This window comes from Fonsecaea nubica (assembly GCF_001646965.1).
Source record: "Fonsecaea nubica strain CBS 269.64 chromosome Unknown Scaff18, whole genome shotgun sequence".
NCBI classification, from domain to species: domain Eukaryota; kingdom Fungi; phylum Ascomycota; class Eurotiomycetes; order Chaetothyriales; family Herpotrichiellaceae; genus Fonsecaea; species Fonsecaea nubica.
Window position 1 is genome coordinate 233,017 of NW_019173691.1, and position 16,051 is coordinate 249,067.

A 16,051-nucleotide genomic window follows, 5' to 3' on the forward strand; every position below is an offset into this window, starting at 1 on the left:
CTCCAAAACGATCGGTTGGCAACCAGCCACGCCAGCTGCACGATTCCCGCTTGGGGAAACTCAAACTGCGCTGGGGGCCTTGCAGTATCTCCGACAATGATGCAGGGCTGCGACTGTCATCTGAATCCTTGAGGAAGCGCATCTGCCAGTAGCACCTTTGCTCAAAGGGGTATTCTCGACCTTTTACTTGAGATTGCTTGCTCCTCTCCTGTTGACAACGGTCTTCTTTCTCGCTTAGACGGCACCCCTTCTCTCCCCCATCGCGTGACGCCTCGTCAGCCTGTCCATGCTCCATCATGAACCAGCACTAGATCGGCGATCCTACAAGCCTTGAAAACCGAAGAACTTGGAAAACATGCCACAGATCCTCTTAAGCCATCAACTTTCCATCTAAGAGAGGTCGTCAATGTCACCCAACAGCAATCATGCAGCCATGGACGCCAGCAAGAAAGCCGTTTCGTCGGAAAGTACTTCATCCGACCTGGTCGACCTGGAACCAGAGGGCAGTGACGTTGCTCCTGAAAACAAGGTCTCCCAGAATGTATCCTCAGAAAAAGGAAAGGATCCAGAGTCGGATGTGACAGACAGGATATCAGATCTTCGGATCGGACCAAGCAAGACTGCGAGCACACGTGTTTCTCCTCCGAAAGTCCTTCCATCTACGCCTCCTCCACCTGAGCCGCCTGCCGCCAGCGAGAAGCCTTACCTCGATCCTACTCCCAAAACACCCGCAATTTCAAGGCATCCATCGATGAGGACACCAGGGGAGGAATATGATGAGAAAGATCCGGCTTATAACCAAGAAGCGGAGGACAACACTGCGGAAACACCTTTTCAGAAGTCCAACAATGATCCTGATGTGGAATCAACGTCGGAAATCCAGAGTATTATAGATCAGTTCGACGATGCATCGGCGGCTCCTTCAAAGGAATCAATAATGTCCCCTCGACACGAAATGAGCGGACCCATTCTTGGATCTGGAGGCAGTTTTCCACCTAGAAGGTCCAGTCTGGAACACTTGCGATCGAGAGATATGGACGCTCTAGCATCGCCGGTCGTCTCCCATCATTCGGAGAAGCCTTTGCCTTCGCCACCTGCAGGTGTCCTCAATCATGACTCGGGTTCACCGAGAAGCCCTCCGATCAAAAGCCCAACCCAGGCCTCATCGCCCTCTCTTCCGATGCAGCCTCCGCCTCCCGAACCCGAACCTGAACTACCATTTGACTTTCATCGATTCTTGGAGCAGCTTCGACATAAATCTGCCGACCCAGTGGCCAAGTTTCTGCGGTCATTCTTAATTGAGTTTGGAAAGAAGCAATGGATGGTCCATGAGCAGGTCAAAATCATCGGGGATTTTCTGGCCTTCATCACCAACAAAATGGCTCTTTGTGAGGTATGGCGAGAAGTGTCGGACAACGAGTTCGACAATGCCAAAGAGGGTATGGAGAAGCTCGTGATGAACAGACTATATTCACAAACATTTTCTCCGGCGATCCCACCGGCTCCTCCGGTCGCACGATCACGGTCCCGAGGGAGGAGAAAAGAACTGGAAAAGTCTGATATACCTGGAAGACGCGGTCAACACCAAGAAGATGTTGAACGAGACGAGATCTTAGCGCAGAAAATACGGATTTACAGCTGGGTGCGGGAGGAACATCTCGACATTGCGCCGGTTGGGCCGAATGGGGAGCGATTTCTCAGACTGGCGCAGCAGGAGCTCCTCAAGATCAAGGGGTATCGAGCACCTAGAGACAAAGTGATCTGCGTCTTGAACTGTTGCAAGGTTATCTTTGGACTGTTGAAAAATGCAAAGAGCTCCGACACTTCGGCAGACTCATTCGTGCCTTTACTAATCTACGTTGTCCTCCAAGCCAACCCGGAAAATCTCGTGTCGAATGTCCAATACATTCTTCGATTCAGGAATCAGGACAAGCTTGGAGGCGAGGCGGGTTACTATCTGTCCTCGTTGTCAGGAGCAATTCAGTTCATCGAAAGTCTAGATCGGACGACCTTGACTGTTAGCGACGAGGAATTTGAGCGCAACGTTGAGAATGCTGTAGCGGCAATCGCAGAGCAGAACCGTCAGGCCGAACAATTCAGCCCACTCACGTCGACCATCGCCGAGAAATCCTCCCTTGCAGAGCCAGAGCTCACACCGCGAAACTCGATGGATGTGACGTCGACCAGTCCTATACGCCGGGATCCTAATCGGCAATATAGCACCTCAGGCGACGGCTCCGATGACAGTGTAGCAGGTCTCTTGCGGACGATCCAGAAGCCTCTTTCCACGATCGGCCGAATATTCTCTGACCAAGACACCTCATCCCAAGAGCGCAGACCGAGTCCTGCACCTCAAGCGGCTCCGAGGCTGAACCCGGGTGTGTTCCAGCCGCCACCAGCTCATGGCGGCGCAGCCCCTTCGTACGACGCCCAAGAGGCTGCGGCGAGACAGGCAAGCGCGGAAGCGGCGGAAGCTCGACGGATTTCTCGAGCCGAACACAGGACGGTGGTTGAAACGTTGTGTGGCATGTTCCCCAACCTCGACAAAGAGGTCATCGATGACGTGGTGCGGCAAAAGGAGGGAAGAGTAGGACTTGCCGTTGATGCTTGTTTAGCCTTAACAGCAGGAGGTTGATCTCTAGAGATATTATTCGAAGCTTGCAACCAAGAGACAGCATAAGCAACCCGGCGAAGAGAGAAGCCACAAAAGGAGCGGACTCGGGAATCGATCAGGGATAGATCTGCTTTCTTTTTGCCCGTAAGTGCTTCTATTGGGCCGGGCACCCTGGTGTAGGATTGACGATATACCTAGATCACCCTGCAATATGCACCACGCTTATAAAGCTGTATTCATCGCACGGCGCTGCTGGCCCTACACCTAATTTTGAATATTCATATGAGATCAGCAAGTTGAGCAGAAACTGTTTCGTCATCTATTTACCCAGTTTTGTCATTTGATGAGCTACTTACTTAGATATATGGCCGTTGTTTGAGTCTCTGCGACTACCTAGTATTCTTTGAACGGATGAGACGTCATGGAGTGGTTACAATGATGGTCAGGCCAGGCCAATTGAATACTTGGCTGAAGCTACAGACGCTACTGGACAAGAGAGTTGCTGCCGTTGAGCAGACGAGGACGGGGGAGTTGGGGATGAAGAGAATGCAGTCATAATCATAATCATATCACATACATCACTGTTCAACCAGCAAGTAACAAGTGCAAGTGCAAGTAGCAAGCGCAGAGACTGTATGATCAGTGGTCACTGGGTCAGCATACCAGTAAGTCGTAGGTAGTGTGGTTTGCTTGTCGACTCTCCCTCCCGTCCACTTCGCAGGTGCCCTGCGATAGAGAGAGGGCCGGTGTCGTGCGTTGGCACTGCAATATCGCTGTCGTCGTTGGCATCGTTGCGGCCTCCTTCCCGCCTTGATGTTCCTACTCGCATGCACAGTTCATCAAGACCCCGTAGGTACTCGCACAAGTACCCAGGGTGGTCGACTCCCAACTCCTCGTAGACCCTCCTCCTTCGGAACCCACCCACGGATCCCTTGACAAGGTTCGAAAGGACGGAAGAGCGTCTTCCGCCACACGTTACCGAAACCCGTGCACTGGAAAGATTGGACGCTATCGTGACTCGTGAGACATGGGTCACGAGTATATTGGTGGAGAGAAAGGAATCGGATCACCAGTAGTGGATAGGCGACACAGGATGCCAATTGTTCCAAGTGGAAGTGGAAGGAACGAGGTCATGGCGTTTTGGGGAGGAATGATGGGTATACTTGTAAGAGTAGTTGTAGGACTGGCAGGATGAGCCACATCGTCGCGGAGAACGGGAGATCGACTTTCTTGATTGAGAGCTGTCATGGTCATGGTCATGTCATGTCATGATCATCTGAAGAGAGAAGCCATGGATGGATTTTCGTGGTTAGATGAGACGTTGTTCGAAAGGAGTACCTACCTACCCACCTACTCACCTACTCGGAGGTACAAGTAGTCGTACTCGGTAATATCAGACCAGATATTGCCAAATCCTTTGGTGCTGTTGTCTGGGTACGAGTAGGGAAAACGCACAGACTCTGGTGGTGCTGGGAGATCACAGTCTCACATGATGAGATTTGGGCACTGACTGGGGACAATTGACCCAAACCAAGCAGCATCTCTTTTCATTGACTTGAGACTGACTTCTCTCCGTCACCTCCTCACTTTGGACCATTTGGCACGGAAAGAAAACCTCGTCCTCCTCAGGAGTCCCTCATGTACGTTTCTGGGGAAGAGCCAATATCTCGTGACGACGCTTCTCTCGCGTTTGTTGGGGAATTGGTCGATTGCGATGTCGACCCAGCGGCTCAGTTACTCAGTTACTCACCAAGTCGTCATCTTCAGCTCACACTGATCCTCCACATACCAGCACGTCCTATCAAACCACCGTCCGACATTGACGATCACATAAGGAGTCGAGGAGTGGACCTACCGCGCTCTGTAAAGTCAACATTTTCATCAGTCTCCCCTAAACGATCCTCCTCTCAACTGAGATCCTCATCAAAACCCACAAGTATCTGCCCTATGTGCTCTACAGAGCAATCTCCGGGACAAGCCCTTACACGAGTCTCGTGAATTCAGAAAAGAGGAGAAAGAAGGCTGCCAACTACCAGGGGCACCAGGCTACACTCCACGATTTCTGGAGTCCGGAGAACAGTGCGTTTATAACAAGGCTGATAAGGCAGAAACACTGAAAAGTCTGGGGATTTCTTGCCACACTTGCTATTCTCTCCGATGCACCCTCTGGAGTTACTGGAGAGAATACAGCACGTGCGGCCGCCTTCGGATCCGAAGTATCAACAGGTTGGATTGGCTGACGAGGCTAAGAAGTCGATAGCCTGGTGGGATGAGCCAGGGTTCGACCGCTATTACTGACTATGTACTAGGGAGGTACTGGGTGGACCGCCGCGGCGTTTGACGAGGCCTTGCAGCTGGTAGCCACCGAGGCGACACGAAGCCAAAAAACATTTGAGGACACACATCGAGAAAGTCAATCTAGATCGACCTTGCCTTGAGGACAAGCTGAACAAGGGACAAGTCAGGTCAGGTGCGGCATGGGTCCTCGCGAAGAGACTTTCTTTGGATGGCATCGATGGCCACTCAGTGCACTGACTGTGCCACTGCCAACCCTTTTTGCTAGGAAACGGGAAATCCCTTTGGACCGTACGAAGATGGCTCGAGCCTCTGTTCATCATACGAGCATATCTTTGATCTCCTCTCCTCTTGCCACCCCCGGATACAGACTCCTCAAAATGCACACCCCCAGATGGGTTTTTCGAGAAGAGGCGTCTGGTGTTTGGCTGTTGCAAGGGTTGTTGCACGGGGATTTTACGGAGTCTCCATGTCTTGGGAAACAAAAACATGGCGTGCCATGGGCCCGGACGGAGGGCCACCACGGGCCACCAAGTTGGTTTTGCTTTTGCACAAAAGCCTTTCCCTTGTTTGTCCACCCGACTCTGGATTCCCATGGAATTAAACGTCCTTGCCTCATTCGTCAGCTTATGCTCACTACTACTCGAATGCTCGTATGAGGGTTCTCGGTGCCGAAACCACCACCGCTTCTCACCCTCTAGGCCCTTGCTCAGTCACTACCAATCCACTCATCTGACGTGGAGTTTGCCTCCAGCTTTTCTCCCTTGACGACGCCAAAACGACCATAGTCGTAGTCCGCCCCGGAATAATTGGTCCCAAGAATTTTGTTCCCCTTACCCCCCTCCCCCCCTCTTCCGATGATGCTTGTGATCCTCTGGGCCATAGCCCTGGGTATGCATCCACGACGACACTCTATTTCCGACTCGGGCCGGATGGTAATGCACACTCACGGCCTTGGCTCAGCATCCCCCTTACGTTTTGTAAATTACGGCCGGTGGGAATGGGACCAGACCTTAGCATTAATTGTTTTGAAACTCACTGGGAAGAACGGCAACCGGCAAGAGCACTTAGTTTTGTTTTCTTACTAAGTTGAGTCTGGGAGGGGACCTTTACGCACTATAAACCCTTTTCCGTCCCTCTACCTTCCCAGTTCCCTCTTCCCAGAAGTGTTGGAATTTACTTGCCGTCTCCCTTATCCGAGAATACAGCCATAGCATCGGGTGCTCTTCCCAACCTCGACGCAGGTTCCAGTACCAAGGTGGAGATCTCTATTCTTATATACCGATCTCACACTCTCAGTCAATATGTCTTTTATTGACCTCCTCTTCCCCCAGAAGGAGCTCGAGGCTCTGGGGAACAAATGGCACGAGCCCGCACCCAAGAGGAGGAAGTTGGACAGTGGGAGTATTCAAGTGGTGAAGGGGTCTTTCGGGGGTCAATGTAGGCCAAGCAGCAACGAGCAATACCTCCAACAACGCCGTCATCGAGTGTCGACACCAGCCTCTCTCCAATATGGCCGGCCGCCGTCATCCTCGCTCGAGCATACGAATGTCCGCGGCACCAAGAGAGCCAACTCGGACTCTCAGTCCTTCAGCAGCACACCCGACGTCAACGTGGATGCCCAGATGACCAAGGCCATGTCGTGGTTACCGAGCTTCATCGAGCCGTCTCTGGTGCGAAACTACCTTCAACATCTCCACCCCAAAGACCGTCACCGCTACACCATCTCCCACGTGCCGAAGCCAGACTCGAGACCGAGAGAGAGACAGCCTCAGCCTCGACCATCTCCGCCCAGTGTCGTCGAGGAAGCGCTGTCTTCACCAGGATCTCTGATTGCCGACACATCGGCGTCTCCAGCATCTACCGACAGCTGCCCTACTCCGGCGGCCATCTGCGAGCAGTTCCGTTCGGGGCCATTTGGACACATCTTTGACGGGATGCGCCTGACGGACAACGAGCGAGAGATGATGGAAGATCTGCTGAGTCCATCTGCGCCGCTCACCGAGGACGGCGTGGCATGCGGACAGCAAGCCCCTCTGAAGGAAGCACCTCCGACGATCCAACTAGTATCCGAAGACTACGCCGAGATTGACCAAGCACTGCTCCAGAACATGATTACTCCATTGGAAAAGCTTTCTGGGAGACCAACGGGCTTTGCGGTCAGCGAGTCCACCTGCGCGGATGACGAGTATGACGTGCACTCGTCGGGATTGAGTCCTGCAGCTGAAGAGGCAGAAGCATTGGAGGCAGGGGAGGTCGAGACAGCAGAAACAGCGGAGCCAGCGGAGGAGCAAACGACAAGTCACCGGGGATTCGTGGTGTACGACTACAGTGTTCTCAGCGTGGACGACTTTTTTGATTTGGACGAAGCGTCTTCGAGCTGATGGGGGGTTTGAAGGATTTGGGATGTGAGATACCCGGGTTTCTTGGACATGGGACATTGGACATCGAAATGGAGGGGAAGGATGGGCGGTGGGATGGATGGATTGGATTGCGGTTTTCCATTTGCCCATTTCCCATTTTCTCACATGTCAGGTCAGATCGGATCAGGTCAGAATGTGGATGGATCTATTAATTGTCTACCTACGAGGTATTTACTCGAATAAACGAGTAAACGAGCGAGCAACAGAGCAAAAAGGGCTCAAAAAGTCAACGAGTATTTCTAGTTTTTTGGCCCCAATGATACCACATGATGATGATGAGGATAACAGAGCGAGCGAATGAATCCTGTTTCGTTATTTACTTCTTCTCGGGGTTTCACATGTTTTTTGACGAATTATCATCTCCCACCCCCATGATCCTCATCTTCATGATGGAGATGAGATGGAAAAGTCAGGCGGGTGGACAGGTGGTGCATCTTCCGACCACACACGCGCGCTCCAGTCACCAGAATCGGAAAAGTGGATTTGAGCGAGTGAGCGAGTGAGTGAGCTTACCCTTCCCTATGTACTACATCCTACCTACAGACATGGACATGGACACGTATGTGTCAATGTTACCTACCTAGTACTCCCACTCACTCGTACTGAGCAGACAGGGTCGAGGGCATAGAGGGAAGAGGCAAGAAATGTGGCTGCTTTCGACCGCCGTCGACCATCAACACCAAAAAAATTTACAAGGCACGTGTAAGTGATTTTATCCACCTACAGCATGCCTGGGCCCTGGGGCCTGGGACTGGGTGCCCCCTCCCTTATGGAAATTGGTGGGGTGGGTGGGTGGGTGGCCCCCCGGGGAGGGGTGGGTGCATGCACTGGGTCCATACATAGGCGCATCATGCGCTAAAGAGTGCCCGGATATGATACCCACGGAATCAATATTGAAAATAGACAGAGCTTACGAGTTACCCCCCTTAGCACCTAGCACTTGGGTCGTAGTTCCATCGGAAGTTGATGACTGCACCTCGACCATTGTACACACACATTTCACACATTCAAAACCTCCATACCCTCTATGCAGGAAAAGCCACAACCACTTACTACGAACTTACAACTCATCTGCTGGACCTTACTGAGCATTCAGGCATTTTTACAAAACTCCCCCAGATCTGGCACCCTTTTGCCCCTTTCGCCTCTGGCGACCCCTTCCCCCCGGATTCATAATCAGAGTTATGACGCTGTCAAATGCGCAGTGACGAACCTTATACCTCGTAATGCCACCATGATGTTCCGGGAGGTTGCTGAGCTCATGCGCATAACGAGGTAGACAAAACCCTTGCCAAATCCAAAAACCGTTGGGATGGCGCCAACAGAGATCATGCATTGGGCCTCTGGCTACCTAAAACGGAGATGGGGGAAGGGGACAGGACGGGGAGGGGACGGGGGTCTAAACGACGACAACAAACCATGCAGTAGTAAAGAAATCATTTACGAGGTACTAGGTATCCATGAGAAATTTCCCACCGGAAGAGACGTACCTCGTAGGAAAAAGAAAGTGACCATTCCGGTACTCGTACACAATACTAGCATAATCATCAATTAGAACGCCGATGGTCGAGTAGTTGCATCTTGTTCCGTTTCCGTTCCTGTTCCTGTTCAAGGGGCACAGCCCACTTCTACGCAGTTATATAGCCGCGGTTATCTGATCGATTGTTAGCAACAACAAGCTCTACAAGTGAGAAGGAGGTACAATAGTTGGTGGTAGTCTAGACCCAATCCCGCCTGCTTGAAAACTAATTACATTACCTGTAAGGCAACTAGTCGCTAAACGGAACAGGGAAAGTTTTTCTTCCTAGTCATCAGATCGTGTCGGATCCGACAATTCTTGGGTTCCAGGGGCCCCTTGTCCACATACGAGGTATCGCCGAGACGTGCAGAACCAACAAAAGCCACCGGACCGAGCAATACTATGAGTGTGGTGGTTGATGTCTGGCATTACATCGCATCGCATCGCCGTGGTGTTTCAAGACCACGCATGTGCCATTACACATCTATTGTAACCCGTACGTGGATATCTATACATGTACATCTTCATCTCTCCATTCCAGACTTTCTCTGTCCTCACTCCATAACCACTCGTACTCCGTATCTACCTAGTCATACTCTCACACCTACCGACTCGTACTCGTAAAGAATCTCAGAGTTGTGTGTGTGTCCGGCCAGCGGACGGAGCGGCAACCCACGGTCCGCCAACTGTGGTTCGGCTGATTGGTTGATTTCACAGCATGTCGTTTTAATACGACTACGTCGTACCTCTTTAACCGTGGCTAATATGTGACCAATCGCCACGCTGCGCTTTCACCTGCGTCTACCGCTTATGCGACACCACCACCACCCCTTGCTTGGGATTCAAGCCCTCATCATCATCATCACATCACACATCACTAGGTACTCTCCTCGATACGAGAAAAAAATTAGGATATTCACCGATCGTTTTGCCAGAAACCTGCAAGGACAAGGGACCAAAGGCGCAAGGATCTACCCCGCCCGCTGGAAAAAAGGGTTGGGAAATAGGTAGACAATGCGCCTTTCGGAGCATTTTTTACACTGGCATACTCCGTGCACTACCCACCTACTCCGTAATCCCCTTCCTCCGCCCCGGCCTTGTTGTTTGGGTCTTCTCAGAAGTTCTCCAGCCGAGCCTTGCATGCATGGATGTATGTATGTATGTATGTATGGGGCGTCGTGTCGAATGAAGTGAAGAAGATCCAGATTTGCCGTGTTGCCGCATTGCCGCGTTGGCCGCCTTCGTGGGCCGTAGACCGCGTTACGGCCTCGTTTGGCTTTCCACGACCGCCTTACGTAGTAGACAGACAGACGGCCTGGACCTTCGGCGCCGATACTTCCGAATAGGTACTCCGTGGTTGACCTGTTCGAACTTGTACAGTAGCATGGCAGTGCATGGCGTTACTCTGACGAGTTGTCGCCGAGTCTACTCGGTCGTAGATGCTTGTCACCTGCACAGTACATGGATGTACCGAGTACATAGAAGACAGGCCTGGATAGACAGGGCGATGTGCACCAGAGACACCAGGGACCATCACAGTCGAGGGAATAAGATACAGAGATTATTGAGTACTCGGTTCTCGGTTCTCGGTACAGTACGAGCCATGTATGTACATACTTCAAAGTGATTGAGCGAACAGACAACTCAATTCCCGTTCGTTCATGGCCCCCTTTCGCCGGCGTTTTCTTGTGATTATTATTTGCTCAGGGTACTCGGTACTGAGCGACCAGCCGAGTCACATACATACCGAGTACCTACAGTATCTGGCTGGCATCGTTGGCTGGCTCCTTGCCCGTATGTACATACATAGTCACTTACAAAGTCCCCTACTTTTGCTGATTTGCGTTTTTCGTACCGAGTACTACGCCATCTATGCATGCATGTGTATGTACATGTCCTTGTCCCTGTACTTGTACTCACACTTACACTTCTACATGTATCCATCCATCGAGACATCTACTCGTACTCATACCTGTCCTCACACATGTCCTTGTACTCGTCCCGGTATCTTGCATTGATTAGGTACTCGTAGGTAGGTAGGTAGGTAGGTAGGTAGGTAGGTAGGTATGGGGATCCACAGCCTCGTGGCTACAGCTGATGTCTGATGGGGTCGAGAGAACGGGGAACGCGGCATGGTATGGCATGGCATGGCATCGGGATGACGGGATGCCATGGGCTCGCGTCGGGGAGAGACGACGAGGCTCCGGTCACCACCAACACCCCCCTTTTCTACCTGTCGGCGAGATGTCCGAACCCAACTACAGACCCAAGACCCATGGGCCATGATGGCTCATCTTGAGTTGGCATTCCCCACGTCCAAGTACTGTAGATCTAGTCGAGGGCGATCGTGGGTTAGCAGGGTCAAGGTGGAACATCACTACTCCGTAAAAAAGACACGACTTGGTCTCATGTGTTGCTTCTCCTACAAACATCTCCCTCGGATCGCAGCCATCAAGAGCTCAGCTCTGAGGCTTCGCTTCGTCCCATTGTGCTCTCTATGTACGATACTCGGTACAGCCTGACCACTGACCAACATATGGCCATGTCTGTACCTTCTAATAAGTCGTTGTTCGTTGCTCATCAAACAATCCCCACCCAACCGTCTAGACACATTCATGCAAATCTCAGCCGGACTTCTAACCCCACCGATCGTCCCACGTCCCGTGTCTCCTGGCTGTCGTCCGCCTCGCCACTGTCACTTCAACCTGACCCTGCTGCCCAGCCGCCTGACTCTGACCGTGGCTTTGCCCCGAACCAGGTCTTGAGCCTGCCACGCTACTGCTGCTGTTGCTGTTGGTGCTTCGGCCTTGGCTAATGCTGCTAGATTGCGCATGTCTGGCTTCCCTCCTGGCTCTCTGCTCTGACACGGGGGTCGATGTCACAGGCGTGCTTCCACCGCTGCTGTGTCCTTGATATGTTCTTGTAGAAGTTGCCGAATTGCCGTCCTTCTCCGCGGTCGCCCTGGCTGACCCAACGATACTCTCTCGTGTACTTTGTCTCGACAGACGATGCGGTCCTACCATACCTGTGGCGGCAGTCGACTGACGAGGAAGCCTGCTCTTGTTCACCGTCATCTCCGTCACAACGCTCGCTGTGTTGGCTCGTGTGAGGCTGGGCATGACAAATGCCGGAGAGTTCTCGCGCACATACGTCGACCCGTCTCGACTGGCTGGTCGCATCACGTTTGTGCCGTTGACGTAGACACCATTGCGCTGCCGACGCGGCGTCTGTGCGACCGGAGGTTCGTACATGTTCATACTCGCGCGCTCGGATCGCCCCAACTGAGGTGAAGTTGGCATGCTCATCTGCCGGTCCAGGAGATGGGGTGGCGTCGTGGAGCTGGTTCGTCGTTGGAAGCCTGGGTGCTTTCTTCGAGCGCCGTTTGTGGCTGAGCTGCCACCCTGCCCACTTTTGATGCTCACATTGTCCGTCTCCTCGCAGGATCGAATAAGCTCGCTGGCCATGCTGCGGACAAGCACCGCAGAATCGGAATACGAAAGTTCTCGGACCACATCGTACAGCCCGTACTGGTCCAGGAGGTAACAACCTTCTTCTGTCGAGTCGCAGATGCTGCCAATGATACGAAGCAGGTTGAGACGGATGGCGGGTTTATTATGACCCAACTTTTGGCCCAAGATGTCGAAAACTTGAGAGCTTCTCGCCATTGATGCTGCCAGAGGTGGCGAGAGTCGAAGCAGCTTCTGCAGAGGCTCTAGAAGGTTTTCAAATGAGGTCGACTTACTGCTAGTCAACGCTGCCACGATCGCAGAAATAAAATTCTGATTCTCCAACAAGTGATCTTCGACTCGGGCCGTCTCTTCTTGAAGCCAGGTGAAGATTGCATCCAAAGCCGTCACTTGCCAGTAGGGGTCTGACAGCAACGAGACATAGAAAGCAAGCCCCTTGTTCTGCCAAAGCTCACGGCGAGCAGCCCTGGTGGAATGAGCCATGTCACAGAGAATGGGCAGTGCAAACTCTTTGACCGGAGTCTTTTCTTGCTTGACGATTTTGATGAGAATTGGAATGATGCCCACGAGCGCGGCATCTTCTTGACGTCTTTTCGATAGACGGCAAAGGTTGTATATGGTGTTCAATATCTGATTGGACATCTCCCTAAAATGCGGCTTGCTCATGCTATTGCTGAGGAGTTCAGATAAAACATCGATAGCATTCGAATTGTGAAGCGCATCCAATGTGGTCGACAACATGGACAAGTTCTTGATGAATTTCAGCATCGTGACTTGGTGGGCGGGTGCCATTCTCTTGAGATTCTTCAAAACCCGGTGCAGAACGGTCCGTTCAGCCACCAGCTCCTTGACATAGTTCTCTGCCTGGGAAAAGACGAAGAAAATGCTGGCGATCCGGCCTTCGCACAAGTCCGCCAGCTCTTTCTGCTCGCCAGAGTCTGATGGCTCCATCAGAACCCGGTTCAGGACGAGCGACAACGGCTCCAAAACCGAATTTCGAGACAAGATCCGGCAGAAATCGTTCTTGGGGGTCGATCCTTGTAGTTCAAACACACTCCAGATGCCATTGACTCCTATCAGCACCAATTCTCGATCGTCGTCGTAGTCGTCTTCAAGAAAGTCTACCAGAACCGTCAAACCCCCAGCGCTGACAAACATCTGGAGAATGAGGGTGGATGTTTGATACATTTGTCGGACGAAAGCCGCAGCTTCAAGGCGAATCTCTCGAGGAAATTTCTTCGAAGCGAACTTGTTGATCTTTGGTATTCCCCCGACAAAACATAGATTCTCCTGGACCTCTTCATCATTGAAAATGATGGCGTTGACAATCTTGAGAAGATTGAGGACAATGTCTAGACGCATGCAGTCTTCTAAAATCTCCAAAATCGGGAGCAGGCCATGCGCGCTGATGATGACGTTCTTTGTATCCGAGAAGAGGTCGAAGAAATTCATCAAGTCCTCGGAAATCTGTAACAGTGCATCGTCGTCCTGCAAGACTTTCAACTGGCCCACGAGAACCTCCACGTCTGTCCTCAGTCGCGCGTGCTTGTCGCGGGCAATATTTGACTCCAGGTCGACTTCTGGGAGGCCCTCCTCGAGTTGTGCAAAAGGGTCATCCTCATCCTCAGCATCCGGAAGCCATGATAGATTGGAGATCTTCGAGTTTAACATTAGCTCCGAGCCATCTTCGCTCTCGGCTCTCTCAAAGACTGCAGTTGTCTGCGCAAAGACATCTGAAAAGTCCTCGTCCTGCTCGCTCTCCGCGAAACGTTGGATCTCGATCGAAGATCGCGTCCTCCGCATAGACAGTTTGTTTCTGGGAGCCGGATTCCTCTTGAGACTACCGCCTGTCTTGGGTGGTCTCATACTCTGAATTAGATCGGTAACACTGGGCGAACCTAGAATTTTGGAAGGCGGGTCACCCTGTAACCGCATCAGTCCAAGTTTGGTGTCCAAAGTGAGTTCATTCCCTTGGACGATATCGGAGAAATCTTCGACAGAACTCTCCCGGTACCGTCGTGTTGGGGGTTCGTCTTGTTGTACTTTCGGGTGCGGCGGTTTACTTTTGGAAAGGTTCGTTGTCTGACGAGCGGATGGCAACGAAGCTTTGCGAGGCATCGGCGTGGGCTTTGCCTTTGGCTTGAGAGGCACCTCAGACTTGTGTCTCGCGTGACGAACCTCCGGTCTCTTCGTTGGCGCAGTGGTGGCAAGGCGAATTGTTTTGTTCACGTCCACATCGGCCAGCGAAGTGGCTTTGAGTGTCGAGTCCTTGTCTTCCGCTGCCTCATTTTCTTTTCCCAGTGCACTCTCCATTGAAGCGAAAGCCTTCAATCTATCAGAAGACAGCATGCCCCCAAAGTTGTCGTGAGGTCTCAGATGCGGCAATTGGAAAGTGCTTGGTGAAATAGCCGTTGCGAAGTCATCGTCCCAATTGTCCTCGTCCTCAAGTGAGCGAAATCTAGTGGTGTTATCCTTACTGAGGAGTGGGATGGGAGATTTGGTATGAGATTTGGTTGGACGAAGCATGTCCTTCGCCACAGGTATTGGGCTGGCGGTCGAAGCATTCGAGTTCTTCCTTATTGAACTGCCATTCGGAGAATCCTTAAGAGCCTCGTTCCATTCTTGCACACTCTTTATTGCCTCGTCGTACTCAGTGGAATTCTTCGGCCTGTCCGAGTTGGTCCTTCTTGCATTCACTATCCATGGATGCTTCAAGAGCTTCTTGGCCGACACTCTCAGATTTGGATCTTTCTGAAAACACTGCATCAAGAAGTCCATAACAGCAGGTGATGCGCCTTGCGGCAGGGGCGGATGGTCATCATTTACAATGCGAAACAGAGCAGGCATCGGCTGGAGGTTGTGATATGGCGGCTTTCCGTCGAGCAACTCGATTACTGTGCAACCGAGACTCCATATATCCGAAGCGGTTGTTGCGCCTGTCAACTCGATCACTTCGGGGGCCATCCAATAGGGGGTTCCAACGACGCTGGATTCATGTAGTCCTGTGGTGCGGCTTGCCACGCCAAAATCTGCAAGTTTGACCAGTCCTTGCTTGGTGGTGAGAATGTTAGCACCCTTGATATCGCGGTGTATGACACCCTGGTCGTGGAGATAGACCAAACCCTGGAGCACTTGGGACATATAGAGAGCCACCAGATTCTCGGGAAATCGACCAAAGTTCTTGGAGATCGAATGGAGGGATCCATTCTCGCAATATTCGAGTATAATGTTGAGGGTTTCGGGCGTCTTGACGAATCCGTTGTATTTGACAATATTGGGGTGATCAAGATTCTTCAAAAGGTCAATTTCCAGCATAATGACCCTCAGTTCACTTTTGGGTAAATCTGCAAGCTTAATCTGCTTGACAGCCACCGTCTCTCCCGTGCCCCAATTCAACGCCCGGTAAACAGAACCAAAGGCACCTTTACCCAGGCAATCACCCAGTTGGTAGTCTTTCAGCTCGGCCACATCCTGCGCCTTGGTCTTCTCTTTCTCCTCTCTCTTGGACGGACTGGAAGGAGGCTTGGGCGTTCTGGTGACCTTGAGACCCAAGCCATCGACTGCTCTAGTAGTAGGGACATCTTCCGGGGGTTCGGCGGTGCGAGCAGGCATCTTGATATCGAGGAGAATAACAAAGGGAGGGAGAAGCTAAAAGGGCAAGGCCGAACTGTTCTCTCGCATTGTCCGTTGGTCCAACTGCAGTCTGGTTGGTGAGAATCAGAGTGATTGGTAG

General features: G+C 52.0%; 3 protein-coding genes across 3 annotated transcripts; 2 read left to right on the plus strand and 1 right to left on the minus strand.

Moving 5' to 3' along the window:
* Nucleotides 1-433: 433 nt before the first annotated feature.
* On the plus strand, nucleotides 434-2,635 carry AYO20_03751 (hypothetical protein; the record flags this gene model as incomplete). Its single annotated transcript, XM_022642051.1, has 1 exon — nucleotides 434-2,635. The coding sequence occupies one exon, from the start codon at nucleotides 434-436 to the stop codon at nucleotides 2,633-2,635; it is 2,202 nt and encodes a 733-aa protein (XP_022501994.1).
* Nucleotides 2,636-6,213: 3,578 nt separating this feature from the next.
* Nucleotides 6,214-7,293, plus strand: AYO20_03752 (hypothetical protein; the record flags this gene model as incomplete). Its single annotated transcript, XM_022642052.1, has 1 exon — nucleotides 6,214-7,293. One exon carries the CDS (start codon nucleotides 6,214-6,216, stop codon nucleotides 7,291-7,293), a length of 1,080 nt encoding a protein of 359 aa, XP_022501995.1.
* Nucleotides 7,294-11,487: 4,194 nt separating this feature from the next.
* AYO20_03753 (hypothetical protein) lies at nucleotides 11,488-15,930 on the minus strand (the record flags this gene model as incomplete). Its single annotated transcript, XM_022642053.1, has 1 exon — nucleotides 11,488-15,930. The coding sequence occupies one exon, from the start codon at nucleotides 15,928-15,930 to the stop codon at nucleotides 11,488-11,490; it is 4,443 nt and encodes a 1,480-aa protein (XP_022501996.1).
* Between the last annotated feature and the right edge of the window lie 121 nt (nucleotides 15,931-16,051).